Below are 17,479 nucleotides of genomic sequence, written 5' to 3' on the forward strand. Positions count from 1 at the left end.
CCGCACGTCGCCTCTTCCTGGAAGCCGCCCGGCGAGTGGGCGGCCGCCTCATTGAGGCCCTTGCGGGCCATGCGCCCGCGCGCAAAGCGGCCGCTGCTGCCGCAGATTAAAAAGCTCTCAGCGCAGGCCTCCCGCCTCGCTGCCGCTAATGCCTTCCCAGAAGCTCTGCGCCCGCCGCCCCGCAAGCTCCAAACAGGACTAATGAGCCGGGCCGTGGCTCCGCTGATTGGGGTTGGCGTCAGCCGCCCCGTTGCTGCGGGAGCCGCAGGCTGGTGGGAACACGAGAGGGCCTGAGCCTGGGGGCGGCTGGGAGGGCCGAGCTGCCCCACTGCCGTGTCCCCACCGCGTCTGCTGGGGACAGCCCCGCTTGTGCACGGGGCACTCGCTGGTGACCTGCGAGCAGCTTCGCACTCGCTTTTCCGCGTTGCTTTGTCCATAGCGGGGTTCTCCTGCCCATATCGCTTCATCTGCAGCCCCCTCCGGGGCGAGGGGGCACGAGGCCACGGGCGCTGGGCGCTGCACAACCCCTCGCCTCGCCTGGCCCCGCCCGTGCTGCTACGGCCCCTTTAAGGCGCGTGCCCGCAGCCCCTCTGACGTCACCGGGCGGGCGGGGCGCGCGCGCCGCAGCGCCGTCGGCCCCGGAGCTGCGCGGGGCCGGTGAGTGCGGGCGCGCGCGCTGCCCGGGCGGGCACCGGGCGCGGGGCGCCCAGGGCGCTGCTGCCCAGGGTTTGGGTGTTCGGGGTATCGGGGGTGCAGGGTGCCCAGGGTGCTGGGTGAGCAGAGTATCTGGGGTGCAGGGTGAGCAGGATGCTGCGGTGTTGGGTGCAGGGTGTCCAGGGTGCTGGGTGAGCAGGATGCTGTGGTGCTGGGTGCCCGGGTGCTGGGTGCCCAGGGAGCAGGGTGAGCAGGATGCTGTGGTGTTGGGTGCCGGGTGAGCAGGATGCTGGGTGCCCAGGGTGCCGGGTGAGCAGGATGCTGTGGTGTTGGGTGCCCGGGTGCAGGGTGCTGTGGTGTTGGGTGCAGGGTGCCCAGGGTGCTGGGTGAGCAGGATGCTGTGGTGTTGGGTGCAGGGTGCCCAGGGTGCTGGGTGAGCAGGATGCTGTGGTGTTGGGTGCCCGGGTCCAGGGTGCTGTGGTGTTGGATGCCCGGGTGCAGGGTGGCCAGGGTGCTGGGGTGCTGGTGCCTGGGGTATCCATGGTATCTGGAGTACTGGGTGCCCAAGTGTTGGGTGCTCAGGGTATCTGGTTGGGTGCCCAGGGTGCTGAATGCTGCCCCCCAAGGTATCTGGGGTGGTGGTGATGGGGTGCTGGGGGCTCAGGGGTGTTGGGGTGGTGGCATTGCAGGTGGCCCTCATGCCCCAGGACTCTGGAGTCTCTAGTGCCCTGTGTCTCTGGTGCTGGGGGGTCACAGCATGCAGGGCCCCGGGGCGCTGGGAGGCTGGTGTTTATGGTATGGTCTCCATGACGCCCCTTCCTCACCCCGTGGCCCTCCTGTCTTGCAGCATCCTGGTGCCCAACGCCAGCGGCACCATGGCTGGGGCCCAGGCCTGCAGCGAGGGCAAGATCGCCGGGCTGTACGACCTGGAGCGCACGCTGGGCAAGGGCCACTTCGCCGTGGTGAAGCTGGCCCGCCACGTCTTCACGGGCCAGCGCGTGGCCGTGAAGGTGATCGACAAGAGCAAGCTGGCAGGCGAGGCGGCGGGACAGCTTCTGCAGGAGGTGCGCTGCATGAAGCTGGTGCAGCACCCCAACGTGGTGCGCCTCTACGAGGTCATCGACACCCACTCCAAGCTCTACCTCATCCTGGAGCTGGGCGACGGCGGGGACATGTTTGACCACATCATGAGGCACGAGGGCGGCCTGGCCGAGGGACGTGCCAAGCACTACTTCGCGCAGATCGTCCATGCCATCTCCTACTGCCACAAGCTGCACGTGGTGCACCGGGACCTCAAGCCTGAGAACGTGGTCTTCTTCCAGGAGCAAGGGGTGGTCAAACTCACGGACTTTGGCTTCAGCAACCGGTTCCAGCCTGGCAAGATGCTCACCACTAGCTGTGGCTCTCTGGCATACTCGGCACCCGAGATCCTGCTTGGAGACGAGTACGACGCGCCAGCTGTTGGTAAGGCTGGTTGTGCGCAGCATGGGCGTTCACCCCGGAGATGTCCCTTCACCGGTGTGTTTGTTCCTGTGCCGGCAGATGGGCCGGGACACCTGGATGCGCTTGCTTGCTTGCATGTGGCCGTCCTCTGCTTTTGTGGGAGTCTGGCTTGGCCAGTCTGGTGTCCGCGTCGCTTGCAGCCTCAGGTTCCCTCTTGGTTACATCAGCTGCTATGGCCTGGTGACAAACAGCAGCTAGGAGTATCCAGACATCCAGTTCTGGTGGCACCACTAACCTTGCTGAGATGAAGCATGTGTCAGGGATCCTGAAGCTACACATCCTTGACCTTGACACTGGAGTAGGAAGTTCCCCGGGGCAAATCTTCCTGCTTGGACCATCCTCTTCTCAGAGAGCAGAGCAACTGCTCTTGGTAGGGAAAAGGCCATGAGTCTGCTGTGCCGTCCTCCAAATGGGCTCTACTGGGGTGTCAGTCAGGAGAAGTAGCTCCAGAAAATGGCTGATGGAAAAAAAAACACTCAATTCGGGTGGTTTTGAACCAAGCTGGTTCGGTTTGGTTTTGAGGTGTAGTAGTGAAATGGAAGGTGAAATGGAAGCTGCTTGGGGTGCTGCTCTGAGGAGCTTGGAAAGTTCCCTGCAGTCCAGCCCCACTCAGGAAGCGTTTCCCCTCCGTGGCTGGGCCTGCTGGGCTTCTCCCTCTGCGGTGCAGTGCTCGGGCTGGGGTGCAGCTCCTCTCCCAGCCCACCCGGCTCTCCTGCCACGACACGAGCGGGGCCGCGGGGTCTGGAGGCCCTGAGGAGACCCGTCCGGGGGGAGACCTCATGCTGCAGGGCCATGGGGAGCCGAGCAGGCAGCGACAGGGTGCCCTGAGGCCGTGCTGCGACAGCTGGGACGTGGGAGGCAAGGCTGGGCCTGACAGGATCAGGGCCAGCTCTGGTGGAATTTGGGGCATGAGGATTTAGAAGGGAGGAAAAAAAAAAAAAAGGCAAAACATTGGGAGTCCTTAAGGAAAAAGTTCAGTTTCGGCCTTCTGAAAGAAGACTCCTTAGCTGGAAACTGCTGTGGCTTAAAAGAGAAGGTAAAAGCATAAGCTCGTCGCTCTGCAAACGCAAACAGAGTGAGGAAAACGGATGCAGATGCAAATTTATACAGTGCAGCTACTTAAGAAGCTAAAAGTCTTAATGAAAGTCTCTGGGCCTGTCTGTCTTCAAGATTCTCTTTTCTTTTCTTTTCTTTTCTTTTCTTTTCTTTTCTTTTCTTTTCTTTTCTTTTCTTTTCTTTTCTTTTCTTTTCTTTTCTTTTCTTTTCTTTTCTTTTTCTTTTCTTTTCTTTTCTTTTTTTTTTTTTTCTGAAGTTCAGCACTGGTTGTGAGGTGGCCATAAGGGCCAGTGCACTGTGAATGAGCAGGAAGATGCCTTGGGCTGGAGAAGAAGCAAGAGCAAAACATTTGTGCAGGCAGGAGGCTGTTAAGACAGGCCAAGCGAGCAGGCCAGGCGGAGAAAGGGGCAGGATTCCTGGGCTGTCACTGCCTGGTCTCGCCAGGTTTGGAGGTCGGATGTAGGTGCCCGGTTGCAAGGCTGCCTCTGGCCAGGCTGGCCATGCAGAGCTGGCATGGCAAATGTACCCCGCACAAAATGGATTAAAGATAACCATGTCCGAAGAGATTTCTAGAAGGCATTAAAAAGAAAATGAGCCAAACAGCTCTGTGCAAAATTGGAGCAGCGAGGATTAAAGGGCTGCGAGGGGGGAGAGTGGATGGGCTCTCATCCTCCAGGCAGCCTTCCCAAGCGGGTCCCTTTGATATCTGAACAGAGCCAGCCTGGGAGCTGCCCTGGGTGGAGATGAAACTGCAAAGTGATGTCAAAACATCTTGGGTGTGGGTGCAGAACCGCATCCCATGCAGAGGCAGTTGCTGTCCCTCCTCCCTTGTGTGGTGCTGGAGGGAAGCTCCCCTGAGAAGAGAGAGCAGGGAGAAGTACTGTTAATGGGGAGGGAAGAGAGGAGGGAGCTTTGTGTGAGATGCACACAGACGCGTATATATAGATATATCCTGCATTCATATATTCTGGTCACAAGGGAGGCACGTGCGGCTGAGTGCTCCTGCTGGGCGCCGCAGCTGCTGTCTGTCCTGATTCAGCCCCTGTCCCCGCAGGGTGGGTGGCAGCTGCGCTGCAGGGCGCTGGTCGCATGTGGGACAATGTCCACGCAGCGGGGTTTATCCCGCGGAGCCAGACCAAAGCTGCGCACCTAAAGGCTGCAGGTGCAGCGCTGCCTTTGCAGGGGGCTGTGGCTGCGGGGACACACGAGGGCTGCGGGCCCGGCTGGCCCTGCACGGCGGACGTGCTGCCTTGCAAGCCCAGCCTGTGCGGGAGAAGGGTGTGAGAGCATCCGCTGCTCCCCGGCCTCCCATTGTCACAGCCGGAAGGACTTTTCCTGTGGCCACCATCCTGCTGAGGCTCCCGTGGGCTGTGCCCTGTCCTGCTGCTCTCTTCCTCTTTGGCTGGGCCTGGGTGTTGCTCCTTGCCCTGTGTCCCCCTGTGCCGGGCTGTTTCCTGGCAGTGTTTCCTTGAAGCTCACGGGCCTCTTTGTGAGCAAAGGGATCTCAAGAGCGGCTGCCAGTGCAGGAAGCGCCTGTCACATGCTGAGTTATTTATAGTGAGCAGGGGAGGGAGTGTGGAGGCTGCTCCTCTCCAAGGGCCGCTCGTGGGTTGCAGACCCCAAGGGGACCAGGACTTTTTGCACTAGGCTGCTGGCAAGCCTGCTCAGCCACCCTGGAGCACAAGTCCTGCCTCCTTTGCTTTGCTTTCTGGACTTCCTAGGGTGCTTCTTGCCCCAGGGGTCCTTTCCCCTCAGATCCCAGCTCCTGGGTCCAAGTTGAGCCGAGCGTGTGGTTTGAGGTCTCGCAAGCTGACTAGCAAAACGATGGGTCCTCATGCCTTAGCGAGTATCTGTGAGGCTTTAGCTTCCCCGCCACATTCCTTGGACCCTCTTTGGTGATCATGGGGATGCTGTGCTGTGCTGTGCCCTCCTGGTGTGGGGCTGTTAGGGGAGCTGGGCAACGGGTATGAAGCAGAGCTACTTGGACGTCTCATAGCACATCAAAGAAAAGTGGGGGCACTTGTGTGGCTGTGTGTGAAGCAACCCAAGCCGTTTAACGCTTCTGCTGGGGAGCTGAGCTGGCCGCCTGTGTGTGGTTCTATGAAACAGACCTGGAGTGACCGTCTTGGCCACAAGCAGTGGCAGCTCCAGGGGAAGTGCCTGTGCGCTCTATTCTGCTGCCAGGCCCAGCTCCAGCGGGAGCCTTTCCAAAGAGTGTTCTTGCATGAAGACCCTGAGCACGGCCGAAGTGCTCGGGGGTGACCCAATCCACGTTCCCATCTGTGCAATCCCTGTGGTGTCCCTGTGGCACAGTCACAGCCCTGAGCATCATCAGTGCATGCCAAGATGCTGGTGATGGATCTGTTTGAGAGCAGTAAAGGCCACAGCTGAGTTGGTCTGAGTCACTGCAGGGTCAATGAGAAGGAGGTGGATAGAGTGTGGGGCAGTGCCTCAGGTCTGGTCTCCATGTCCTTGCCCATGAGATGAGGACAACACAGCCTCTTTTGTGAAGTGCCTTGAGGCTGGCTCAGACTAGGGTGTAAGAGAGGTCCTTCCCCTACCTTGGTGGAGCTGTGGTCCTGTGTCTGCTGTGTCTTCACTGTGGGCTGGCACCCTTGCGAGTGCAGTTCCTGCAATGGCTGCACTGATCTTCTCAAAGGGCTTGCTGAGCTGCAGCCTTTTCTTCCTCTTGCAGACATCTGGAGCTTGGGCGTCATCCTCTATATGCTGGTGTGCGGCCACCCACCCTTCCAGGAGGCCAACGACAGTGAGACGCTCACCATGATCATGGACTGTCGCTACACTGTCCCGTCACACGTGTCAGCGCAGTGCTCTGAGTACGCACCTCTCCCACCCCATGCCACCCTACCCCTGGCACCCATGTGTTGGGCCTTCTGGCCCCAGCACCCAGGGGTGCTGCCTGACTCACTGCCCTCATGGTGGGGTGCCCCATCCAGGAAGAGGGGGGGATATTTGGAGGCTGGGGGGGCACTACGCTGTGCTCCAGCGGCAGCTCTGGGGGAGTGAGTGGTATCCGGCCTCGGACCACAGCTGCAGTGGGTTTGGGGCTGGTGTCCCTGTGCACACACTCCGCATTTGACCCATCCTGCCTTCTCCTGGCAGCCTCATCTCGAGGATGCTGCAGCGGGACCCCAAGCAACGTGCCTCCCTGGAGCAGATTGAGAGCCACGCGTGGCTGCAAGGGGTGGACCCGTCCCCCGCGAGCCGCTCGCTGCTGCCCCTCACGTCGCACAAGCGGGTGTCCCGGGAGGAGCACGACATCATCATCCAGGCCATGACGTGCGGGAACATTGCGGACCGGGACACCATCCAGGAGTGAGTGGCGGCGGGTGGCCCTGTGCGTGGCAGGCGGGAGGGAGCAGAGGGGATATGGAGCCAGGACTCCCTCTAGAAGAGCTCCTGGGCTGCGGGGCTGGCGCCTCCACACGCTTCTTGGCTGCCGCAGTGCTCAGGCGCTGACGGGGCTGCTGGGCTTGTCTCTCCCTGCCCTCCCCTCCCTGCCACGTCCCCCAGGGCTCTCGAGGCCGACCGCTACAACCACATCACGGCTACCTACTTCCTGCTGGCGGAGAGGATGCTGAGGGAGAAGCAGGGCGGCCGCCTGAGCCTCGTCTACAACTTGGCCAAGCAGGTCCAGAGCGGGTGAGCTCCACTGCTCCAGATCCCCATGGCCAGTGCCCCTGCCAAACTCGCACGGGGCCCTGCACTCCCGGAGGCCAGTGGGACATTGCCCCCAGCCCAGACTGAACACGTTCTGCAGGTGCAGGGTGGAGAAAACGGTCCCCATTGGACACTAAGGTGTCCATGCCCCCACGCAGGGTCCCTGCTGGCCCCACAGCCCTGCCCACACTACAGGCGTTGCTGTTCCCCTGAGTCGGGCCATAGCCCGTGCTGCAGGCTGGGCTCCGACTCTTCCATTCCTCCCATCTCGCAGGACCAACCTGTCGGACACCTTCAGCCCCATGGGCACAAGCAGTGACCTCTCCGCTTTCGCAGAGGTGCCACTCTCTGCGGGTCCCAGCCCCCAGCCACCCTCCCTGCACCTCTGTGGCAACGATGGAGACACCAGCCATGGCAGCAGGCAGCATACTCGAGTGCTGCTGAAGGCCCCCATCATCGAGACAACGATTACCAAGAGCGCCCCAGCCCTGCAGCAGATCTGTGAGGAAGAGGAGGAGGACGAGGAGGAGGAAAGGAAGCCCAGCGTGACTGAAAGGAAAAGTAGCTCGCTGAACCAGGAGCAGATGCGAGACTTTCTGCGCTCCAGGGCCTGCCGGCTGTCGTGCCACGGGGACGCACTGGGCTCTGGGGCCGAAGCAGCTCCGTGGCGCGAGGCAGGGGGCTGGGGCACGTGCCAGCCCGTGACAGGTGCTCGCGGATGCGCTGTCTGGGAGGGGAAGGGTGGGATGAGGGAAGGACATGGAGAGCTCAGGGCTGGCAGGTTCTCCCTGGAGATGCGGGGTGATGGAGCAGCAGGCAAAGCTGAGCCCACCGTGAAGACGGAAGATGCTGAGCGCAGGGCTGCTCGGGCAGAGGCCCCCAAGGAAATGGGGGCTGTGCTGTCACCTGAGAGCTGTGAGAACTCTGGTGCTGGGGTCCCTCAGGCCCAAGGGGCAGAGACAACCTCCACTGCGCTCCTGGGCTCACAGGGGCCTGCAGACAAGTCTCAAGGGCCTGAGGCGCCCACCAGACCTTGCAGCCAAGCCAAGCTGGTGACGGAGAGCTCCATCCGTGGCGTTGGTGGCACCGAGGCAGGCACGGAGAACGTGATAAAGCTGGACCCGGGCAAAAACAAAAGCACCAGCCTCAGAGACAGGATCTTGCAGTTCCCACTGTGTGAGAAAGCCCTGGCCTTCAAAATCCGGCCCAGCTCCAAGGAGAGCCTCCTGTCCCTGGGGCAGTTCAACTGCTGCCATGTGATTTAGCGGCGGGCTCAGGTGAGGCCCTCAGTGACGGAACTGCCCCATTGCTGGGGGCGCCAGCGGGCACAGGGCTGAGAGCCGTCATGTTGTTTCCACCCTGCTTCATTCCTTTGCCCCCTGAGCAGAGGCCGAGGGGCTGGGGCTGGCAATGCTACCCCTCCCGTGTGGCCCTGCTCCACCTGCTTTGCCACCCCTTCCTGCAGTCCCCAACCTGCCAGCTCGGTGCCACCTCCCACTAGCACCCACCTTGGGCAGCTCCAGCGGCTCCATGCAGCTGGGCACTGAGCAGGAGTTAAGGGGGACAGAGCATCCCCAGGGCACCCATCACAGCCACGGGGGAGCTGTCACCTTCTGTGTGTTGTTGTGACAGCCACCAATGCCCAGCAAAGAGCCCCATTTCCTCCAGCTAGAGGTCTGGAGCTAGACCCATTTCCTCCAGCTAGAAATGAGGTCTGTGCAGCTGGCAAATGCCGGTGCTCCCCATGTCCTTCCTACCCCACACCAGGGTGGGCTTGCCCTGCGAGCCCAGGGGTGAAGGGCTACCTGGACATCTCCAAAGGCCCAGCTGGCCACCAGTCCACTGCTGGCTGGGGGATAGCGGGGGGAAGGTGAGCAACCACGCATTTTTTAACTACTAGAAATATTTTTTTTAAATAGTCTATTTTAATGTAATTCTACAGAGATTGCTATATCCCCGCCCTACCCCTGCCTAAGCACTCCTGGCACGGGGGCCCTGCCCCCAGCACAGCAGCATGTGCGGCCCCAGGGCCATCCCCTGTCCGGGGGACAGCTCTGCATCCGCAGGCCTCCCCGCCACCCTCCCCGGGACTGGATGTGGGCACGGGCTGGGGCCAGGCACAGGCCTGCCCCACACGTGCACCCACTTGAACGAAGTCCCACAGGCCTCCCTGTGCAGATGAGCTTTCTATTTATTATCTCTTTGTTTTCTTGCTGGCAAGAAATGAATAGCGACTAATGTGTGAGACGGAGCTCAGGCTGAGCTCGGTGTAGCATGCACTGATCGGATTGGAGCCGCTGGAAAGCAAAGTTCATCGGTCCAATAAAATAAGCTCTTGATTTCAAAGCAGTTGTTGGGTCTTGTCACTGGTCGCTGAGAAGAGCCCTGGTGCCATCGCACAGCTACAATTCAGCATCGCTGGATGCTGCCCATGCAGGATGCTGTGCAGCGTCTGCCCAAGCTGGTCCCTTGATCCTGGCAGAGCAGGGATTTTTATCACAGTCAAACCAAATGGAGGTGTTGTTGATGGTAGATGAGGTTGTTGTGGGCAAAGCTGACTTCTTCACCAAATTTCTCCTCCCCAGAGAAGATGCCTGGAGGGAGGAGCCTGACAGGCTGATCTGGTGGCCCTGGCTCAGCCAAAGGGTGATGCTGATCCCAACATTCCCACCGTGACTCCCCTCCTTCCCTTCTCCAGCCTGGGCAGGTGCTGCCTGCCCTGAGGCTACACAGGGATGGCCTCACTCCCTGTCCCTTCCCTGGGGGGCTGGACCAACTTTTTTCCTCTGCGCCAAAGCAAAGAGTGGTCACGATGCAAAAAGTATTGGACTCATCTCAAAAATCTGAGGCCTTTGTTAGACAAGGCCAAGGGTGCAATGCTTTGAGCACACTGGGGACAGGGTGCCTGCTGAGGAGCTGGAGGACACCTCCAAGGCAGGGGGCCTTTGGGCATGTGTGGCCCTTGCCTTTGTTTTGGAGGACATGGTCTTCTCCAAAACCTTTTGCACCCTAGGAGAAATCCACCAGCCCTTGAGCATGTTACAATCCTATCCACGCTACAGAAAGAGCCTGACACAGCAGGGACCCAGCTCAGACACTGCAGAGATCTCAGCACGAAGACCTGCGGGAAACTGAGACGCACCAGTGCTCACCTCGTGTAGCAACCTGGCCACATCCTGAAGCGCTCCCTGGCTGGCTGGCAGGAGGCTGTGAGACTCTGCTTAGCAAGAGGCCAAGCTCCTCATCTACACTCACTCAGGAGTGCAATGACCCAGAGTTCAGCAGTACCAATTCACTGCGACCAAATAGAAAAAATAAATCTCGTGAGATGGTGCGTGCAACATATAAATACTTCATCTATTCCTATCTGATTTCTTAGTTGCTCTCCCAGCTCTCTGCAGACCTCTGCAGGCATGAAGCCCTCCTCCAGGCATGCATCCTTTGGGATGCTCTTGAGGCAGGACGCAAAGAGCAACTGCAATGGCCAAAGCACTGAAGGGACATGACAAGTGGGGACTCTCGAAGCCGCTCCGAAATGCAGGTTTTGGAACAAAGGGGGCCGCGGATTTAGGACACCACGACCCAACCTCGACCAGCCGCCTCCCGCCCGAGGCTCTGAGCAGGACCTGGGAGCGGCAGTGGCAGCCGCTTTAAAAGGGATTCGCACGGTGGGCTCCGATTGGCTGAAACACGCACCAAGATGGCCCCGCCCCTCCTCCTCTCGCCGGCCAACCAGAGGGCCGCACCGGGGGCGCTGCCATGGAAACGGGGCGGCCGCCGGGGTGGCGGTTTTTGTTCCCACCCCCCAACCCCCGCGCAGCCTCGGCGCCATCTTAGGGGCGGCAGCGCGGGGTGCCCGCTGAGCGGCCCGGTGTTTCAAGAGGGCGGAATCTTCACGCGCTCTTGCAAATAATGTCCCGGTTTAGCAGGCCTTCTTCACTGCGGGTCCATGGCAGGGGTGGTCTATGCACGGCTGCACCGTCGCAGATCACTGCTCTCCATCTGGTCCTCACAAGCAGCTCGGTTCCACCTTCTGAAGCGCACGGCGGGTCTGCAGGAGCATTTAGTGTATCTGAGTGCTTGTGCGTGCGCCTGCACTGGGGGAAGAGAACTTCAAGCAGTAGCATTTCTCTGTGGCCCAAGAAGCCCCACAGAAAGCTCTATGGAAGCAGAAAAATACCCTCAACTTCCTGCTGCCAGGAAGGTCCACAAAGATCACCCGAGTTGTCCTTTCATAGGGGTCCAGAAAACTAGGTGTAGCATGTGAAGTGATCGACACTGCAGGAAGAGCTTGCAGCAGTTTTCCAGTGCTGTCTGTGGCAAGGAGGCAGTTGTCATAAAATCTCATGGTTGCTTCAGCGTTTCATACAGAAAGAAAGACAGTGGAGCTGCAGCCAAAGTCTGCGTGCTCTCCTTTGCCTCTGACCTGGTAGAAGGCTATTGCCGTCTCCCGCACCAATGTGAAAGGCATGCGGGTGCAATCGGGTAGACCCTGACTGGTAGGATTCTTATGCCAGCTAGTCAGCAGCAAAACAGCAAGAGTCAGGGCTGCCGCAGGGCAGTGGGCTCCAATGAAAAGGCGAGCACATGGCATCCCTGGGCCTGTCCTGCTTGCTGCTTCCACCAGCCCCTCGCTGTTGTTCTTCCTGACCCTGAGGACACACCCGGGCTCCCCAGCCACCAGCTGAGTCACTTGCTCATTGGAAGCTCCCGGGTTTTTCTGATTAAATGGCTAGGCAATGACAAGAAGACCTCCACTTGCAACTCTGAAGCTGCCATAGCCACAAGCACTGCAGACAGTTTACGTGGGTGCTGACAGTCCTCTGCTGTCTTCACTTGACGCCACAGTGGGGATTAAATGGGAGAGCCCTTGCTTGGCTAGTGACCCTGCATGTCTTCCCCTTGACAGACCTGTGAGGTGGCTTACACTGCCGGTTCAAACTGTTCCTTTACGACTAGGGTGAGCTCTATGGTGCTGTCAGAAGAGGGCACAAGGATGAAGGAAGCAGCCTGCTGCCAAGGCTGCTGAACAGTGATGAGTTTGAAACACTAGTTCAAGCTGAGGTTGTCTTTGGTACACCACAGGGATGTCTTGGTCTGCTCTGGTGGGACTAGTGAGCCCTCTGGTCCCTCAGCTGCATGGTGGGTCATGGCCATGCTGCAGCCCTGGACGGTGTTGTCTCTGCCATGAAGGCACCATGGGGCATGAAGGCATTCCCTCTCCCTCATAACCTCAACTGCCAAACTCCGACCTCCCTCTTACCGTTTACAAACACCCACCCCATGTTTCCTGTAGCTAATGAATCCTGATCGCAGTCAAATAATTGCAGTTAATGCACAGGACTTACCTGAAAACACTCCGAGACCCACTGAGGCTATTAGCCAGGGAGAACTTGATACACTCAGCTGCTTGGGAGGAGCTGAGGGAGACTCCGGCTTCCCATCCGCTCTCCTTGCCTGTGCATGGCCTGGCCCCAGGTGCAGCAAGACGTGCAAGGGCTTTGGAGGGCTGTGGGGACAGCCCCTGTCCCACCGCCCCTCAGCATCCAGCACAGCAGGCTCTGTGCCCCTGGCTGGAGGGTGGCAGAGCAGCCACTGGGAAAAGAAAGAAATTGGTACTCTGGTGCTGTGTGAAGTAAACCTTTATTTCCTTGCTTCATGGGTGGGTTCTGGCACAACACAGGCACCCTCCGAGCTGAGGGCTGGCTGAGTGATGTGGGGCAAGTCTCTGGTGGGCCAGTGCCATCTGTCAGCATCACGCACTTGCAACAGTCCTGTTCCAGGAGATGGGGTCTAAATCTTTCCGCCAGAAGGAGGGGTAGCCTGAAGTAGGTTTTCTGGCATAGATGATGGTGCAGGATGGATCTTCTTTTGAAGTTGCGCAACTCTTTTTGCCACCCAGGACTGCTTTGGGTCTGCACAGATCTGGTTCCCATTCTTTGTCTCAAACCTGCCAAGATTAAGGGGAAAGCTTGGTGAGGAAGAGCAGCTACAATCCCACTCGTGAGCTGGCCCACTCGTGAGTGGCCTGCACTTCCTTTCCCTCCCCCTTGGCCCTGCTGGCTGCCCAGGGCATTTAGTGCCTTCATGAGTTGCTCAACTCCTCGTCCAAGGCCTCCATCCCCTGGAGAGCTCTGTGTTCTATAGAAGGGAGCAGCAACATCCTCCCCTGCTTGTGGGTTGAGGACAGCTCCCCAACTGCCAGCTTCAGAGGAGGCCACACAGATCTGTCCTGGTCCCCCAGATGCAACTATGTCCCTGTCATTAGAGGGGATCAGAAACAGCATAGTAGGAGAGAAGTTACCAGGACTTACACAATTGCTGGATAGAAACATTCCTTGGGGGTCTCATAGAAATTCTTCAGGTTAGCAAGTCGGAGAACACGTTGTGTGTAATTAAAGCAGCATTCTACAGGTGTGCGAGTAGCTGCGGAAGTAAGAGAGACCGTGAACATTGGTTGGACAAAGCAATCTGTAAGACCTTTCCAAAACTGTGTCCAAAACACTGCAAATTTTGCCACCTCTGCTTTAAGGAGCCTCATGGCATCTCACCTTGGGGGCCAGAGGAGCAACCGCAACAGGCAGACAGCAGGTGCCCCCCGTCCTGGAGGCAGCTCCACTGAGGCCCCCTGGTGCAGTCTGCTCTCTCCTTCCTGCCTGACCTTCCAAGGACCTTCAGCCCTGGGCCAACCAGGAGACCCGTGGGGTTGCTCCTCGTGGCAGCAGCACCATCCCCGTTCCCCAGTCAGGTTTCTGGCCTGGCCTTGATAACACAAACCTCTGTGGGTTTTCTGGGTCCTTGTTCCCCCAACCCATAGTAGGAACCAGAAGGAGCAGCCTGCTGGCAGCAAGCAAAGGGTCTCACCTTCTGTGCAGTGTGGGGAGAGGGTGAAGAGCAGCAGGAGCACCAGGGCAGGCTGTGCACTGAGCATGGTGGCTGTGTACAGGCTCTTCCTCAGCACAGTGATGCTGCTGCTCGCAGGAGCTCAAATGCTGGCCCACACATGGAGGCACCACAATTTATCCTCTCTACCTCCTCCCCAATTTGCTGCTTTCCAGAGAATTTCTACCAAATTCCAGTGAAATCAACTGTGTTTTCTGGGGCTGAGGGGATTTCCATTTTCACATGTGGCATCTTTAGAGCTACAGACAGATAATCCCTAGAAAGATAAGGGAAACAAACACCAGCCACTTCTGCATTCTCTGTAAATTGTGTCCAGTAAGTGGACAGCCCACAGAGGTCATGGGGGAAGTGAAATCTTCCTCTTCCAAGGAATCACAAATTCAATGGCTCCAAAAGCCACAGAGAATGGATGTGCAGAGAATGCCACGCTCTCAGCATGCAAGCAGAAATAAATGTGCTGGAGAAAGTGAATAACTGGGGCAGCAGTTGCATCACTTGTGATATCCCAGAGGAGCAAAAAGTGCTGCAGCCTCTTCCACCTCCAACCCTTTGTGGTTGGAAAGATGGAGGATGTCAAATACTGCCAGAAATTGCATCACATTCTGGATTGTTCCTCAGAAGGGGAAAACAAGTTATCCCATAAAAAAAATCCCATAATCTATAAACAGGTTCATAATTGGGAACTGGAGATTGAAAAAAGAAAGGGGTGCAGCTGAGTGCTCCCTTGCAGAGGAGGATGGTTAAGCCTCTTGGTTTCAGGGCAGAGCATGAGCTTTCGGCTGAAGGAAACAGAAGGAAAAGCTTGTGTTTTCCTAACATACTCCTCCTCTCTGCAGCCTTGTAGGACCTGCCAAAAGGAGCTGCAGATCAGGGATAGCCTCTCTGTGTTAACCTGAGGATTGCTTCTCCCCTCTGTGCTTGACTTGTCCTTTCTCACCCTGTCCCTCAATCCCACCAGAAACTTTGGGTCTTTGCTGGTCACACACATCCCCTGCCCTGAAGCTCATCCCTTCCTCAGTCCCTGCTTTTCTTCAAGCCAAAGCATGGAGAAGCAGAGTCCCTGTGCAGATCCCCAAGGCATCACAGTTCTCCCTTATCCACTGTGACCCCAGACCCTTTACTCCCCTGTCCATCCTACATGGAAAACTAAAGGCTCACTATGAGCTCTCCTTAGTTTTTTCACCCCCTCAGCCATATTTTTCCTCCTCTGGTGTTGGTTTGAAGCAGTAGGTTCTGTTCCTGGGCTCAGGGATGGCGCAGATGAGAAGAGCTTGATTCCTTAGGAGCACTGCATTGCTTGAGCAAGGAGGAAGATAATGCCAGGCATGGCACGGCCAGGAGGACAGAGCACGTTGTGGTGCCTGGCCGAGACCAACTCACTCAGGGACTGTGTGGCTCCTTTCCAACTGGCACTCATGGAGCAGGACTCTGAAAGCAAATCTCAATCTATTCCCCCCCCCCCCACTTTTGCTCCTGCAAACTGCCTCTAAAGGATGTCAACAAGATTTGACAGGGTATCTCACACAGTATTTTCCCCACATGCTTCCCATTTAGCTCATTGGGAAGCGATGCGCTGCTTGAGGAAGGATGAAGCCACCACTTCTCCCTTCTTTGGAAGGAGACTGCTGCTGGCACCAGGGACAGCAGTCACAGGCTGTCCAGGGGTGGCGAGGAGGGCTCTGAGCATGGTTTGTACTGAATAAGCACAAGCAGAGGTCAGGGCCACCTGCCCTACCTGGCAGCTTTCCTTTAGACACGTAGAGGTAGCGTGTAATGGCAGAGGCAGCACTGACCCTGCATGTGTGCTCCTTCCAACAGCCCCATCTCACAGAAAACTCACAGAAAGAGGCACCATCAGCTCATGCATCGTCAGCACCAAAAGGATGACCATGCCACTCTTTCAGTACAGCCCCTTTAGGGTTATATTTTAGCATCCCAGGCCAGAAAGAGCAGTTTGGAGGAAGACCTGGCCTATCGCAGTTAGCTAACATGGAGCAGGGCACACTCATCTCATCAGGGCACACGTGATCTCCAGAGCAAGTACCTGGGGAATGTGGCTGTCAAGGTGAGGATGTGCATTTGCTTCACCCATCCTCATCCTCTGGGTTCTGAACAACCAACGCCACCACACAGTCACTTGTGCCATTAATAGGATCATCGGGGATGATGATCCTGTGCAGTAGAAAAGAGAAGATGCCAGGACAAGGTCCTTAGTCTATCCCAGCTTGCATGGATCTCTAGCTGGCCACAGTTTTGAGGTGACTATCCGCTCCTTTCCTCATTAAGGAGCTCAACATAGTTGTCAAAGGGTAGGAACAGCCAAAGTGATATTTCTCAAAACATAAATGAATACCATGAATGCTTTTAAACCCAGCAACCCCAGAAGCATTAGCTAGGATAGACTAAAAACACCAAAGCATTCCTAAACAAGCCTCCCCTCGCCCAAAGGAAGCACCTTTCCTTTGCTGCCATCCCCATGGCAGGGACAAAGGTTGTGTCTCCGGAACCTTCTCAAAGGAAGGCAGGCACCACTGCAGCACCTACAGCCTGGGGGAGCACCTAGGGGCCAGCATGTGGACAGGATTTTGAGATAGAGGCAAAATGCTACTGCTATCCTATGCCTGTGGATTGTGTCCCCCTGCCCTCCCTTTTATTTTTGGCGGGGGTGGATCTGACTCATCTTCCCCTTTCAAGACATCCCTATGGCAGCTAGGAATGCCATAGTTCCCTGGAGACCTCTTGTTATTTGTTCTTTTAGTTTGGGGAAGGGAAAGGTTGATGCGTAGTTGGTAACTGAGGGATACTGGAAAGCCCCTGTCCAGGCTGAGGTTCCCTTTTCATTTGAATGAATTTCCGCATTTACATCAAAAATTTAAATATATGCATATATCTTGAGTCTGCAAAGAGAAGAGGAAGGCAGCTTGGGAACATCTCGGATGCAACACGCCCAGCAACTGTGCCAGTATGGAGAAGGATGAGCCAGGAAGGCCAATCCACCTGCTCAGAAACTGAGTCTCAGTGATAACTGAGCGCTGCCACCTCTGCTGGGAAAACAGAGTGGGGAGCAGCCATACGGTTGTCTCACCACTTGGGAGGGCATGGGCACAACACTGCCAAAGTAACCTGGCAACATATGAGCTACGGTCATCTACCCAGGCATCACCGAGTTTCCAAAACCTGCCTCCAATAAACCTTTTCCTATTCTCTTTCACGTTATATACACTCGCTTTGAGTTTTTCTCCATTTACAATATGAAACATTCTAGTTTTTCTTCTCTTAAAATAAATCTTCCTGAGCGTAAAACCCTTCCACGCTGCTTTAGGGTGCTCACTCTGCTCTCTTTCAAAGCTCTGTATGGCTCCATATGCTCTCATTCATTCTGGAGCCCAAGCTCACATCAGAACTTCGGGCATGCGTGTGCCAGCTCCTTCAGGATGGACACACTTTCTCCAAGAGGAAAATCCTGTCCAGAGTCTGCTTCCTCCAATTGGACCCAAGGGACCACTGAATACTGGAAAATGGTGATCTACCAAGTTGCACCCTCTGCAATAACTTATGTCCAGAGAGAGAAGACATAAAGGCAGAGCTGTAGGAAGGAAACATGCAGGAGTCCTTCCCTAGAAGGGAATATTATTATATTAAATATAATGTTAATAGTATTAGTAGTAGTACCATCTCACTA

The 17,479-nt window shown here is 57.1% G+C and overlaps 2 protein-coding genes across 2 annotated transcripts; one reads left to right on the forward strand and one right to left on the reverse strand.

Annotated features, from left to right (window-relative positions):
- The first annotated feature begins 1,503 nt into the window (after positions 1-1,503).
- LOC104564364 (serine/threonine-protein kinase SIK1-like) lies at positions 1,504-8,451 on the forward strand. The gene is made up of 5 exons (XM_010211000.2): positions 1,504-2,118; positions 5,909-6,050; positions 6,337-6,549; positions 6,748-6,876; positions 7,169-8,451. The coding sequence occupies exons 1-5, from the start codon at positions 1,530-1,532 to the stop codon at positions 8,157-8,159; spliced, it is 2,064 nt and encodes a 687-aa protein (XP_010209302.2). The 5' UTR covers positions 1,504-1,529; the 3' UTR covers positions 8,160-8,451.
- A 4,236-nt stretch (positions 8,452-12,687) lies between these two features.
- Positions 12,688-13,858, reverse strand: LOC104564365 (C-C motif chemokine 4-like). The gene is made up of 3 exons (XM_010211001.2): positions 13,759-13,858; positions 13,209-13,320; positions 12,688-12,844 (listed from the first exon to the last, which is right to left on the reverse strand). Exons 1-3 carry the CDS (start codon positions 13,823-13,825, stop codon positions 12,688-12,690), a joined length of 336 nt encoding a protein of 111 aa, XP_010209303.2. The 5' UTR covers positions 13,826-13,858.
- Between the last annotated feature and the right edge of the window lie 3,621 nt (positions 13,859-17,479).

Source organism: Tinamus guttatus, unplaced genomic scaffold, assembly GCF_059628265.1.
Source record: "Tinamus guttatus ecotype Peru unplaced genomic scaffold, ASM5962826v1 Tinamus_guttatus_pri_ptg000323l, whole genome shotgun sequence".
Taxonomy (NCBI): Eukaryota; Metazoa; Chordata; class Aves; order Tinamiformes; family Tinamidae; genus Tinamus; species Tinamus guttatus.

Bases quoted from the DNA above. Each gene is read 5' to 3' on its own strand.
- LOC104564364 (XM_010211000.2), top strand. From the start codon at position 1,530: ATGGCTGGGGCCCAGGCCTGCAGCGAGGGCAAGATCGCCGGGCTGTAC. The intron at 6,550-6,747 runs GTGAGTGGCGGC...CACGTCCCCCAG, and splicing joins GACCGGGACACCATCCAGGA to GGCTCTCGAGGCCGACCGCT. The intron at 6,877-7,168 runs GTGAGCTCCACT...CCCATCTCGCAG, and splicing joins GCCAAGCAGGTCCAGAGCGG to GACCAACCTGTCGGACACCT.
- LOC104564365 (XM_010211001.2), bottom strand. From the start codon at position 13,825: ATGCTCAGTGCACAGCCTGCCCTGGTGCTCCTGCTGCTCTTCACCCTC. The intron at 13,321-13,758 runs GTGAGACCCTTT...TTACTTCCGCAG, and splicing joins CTCCCCACACTGCACAGAAG to CTACTCGCACACCTGTAGAA. The intron at 12,845-13,208 runs GTAAGTCCTGGT...TAATCTTGGCAG, and splicing joins TGTTTCTATCCAGCAATTGT to GTTTGAGACAAAGAATGGGA.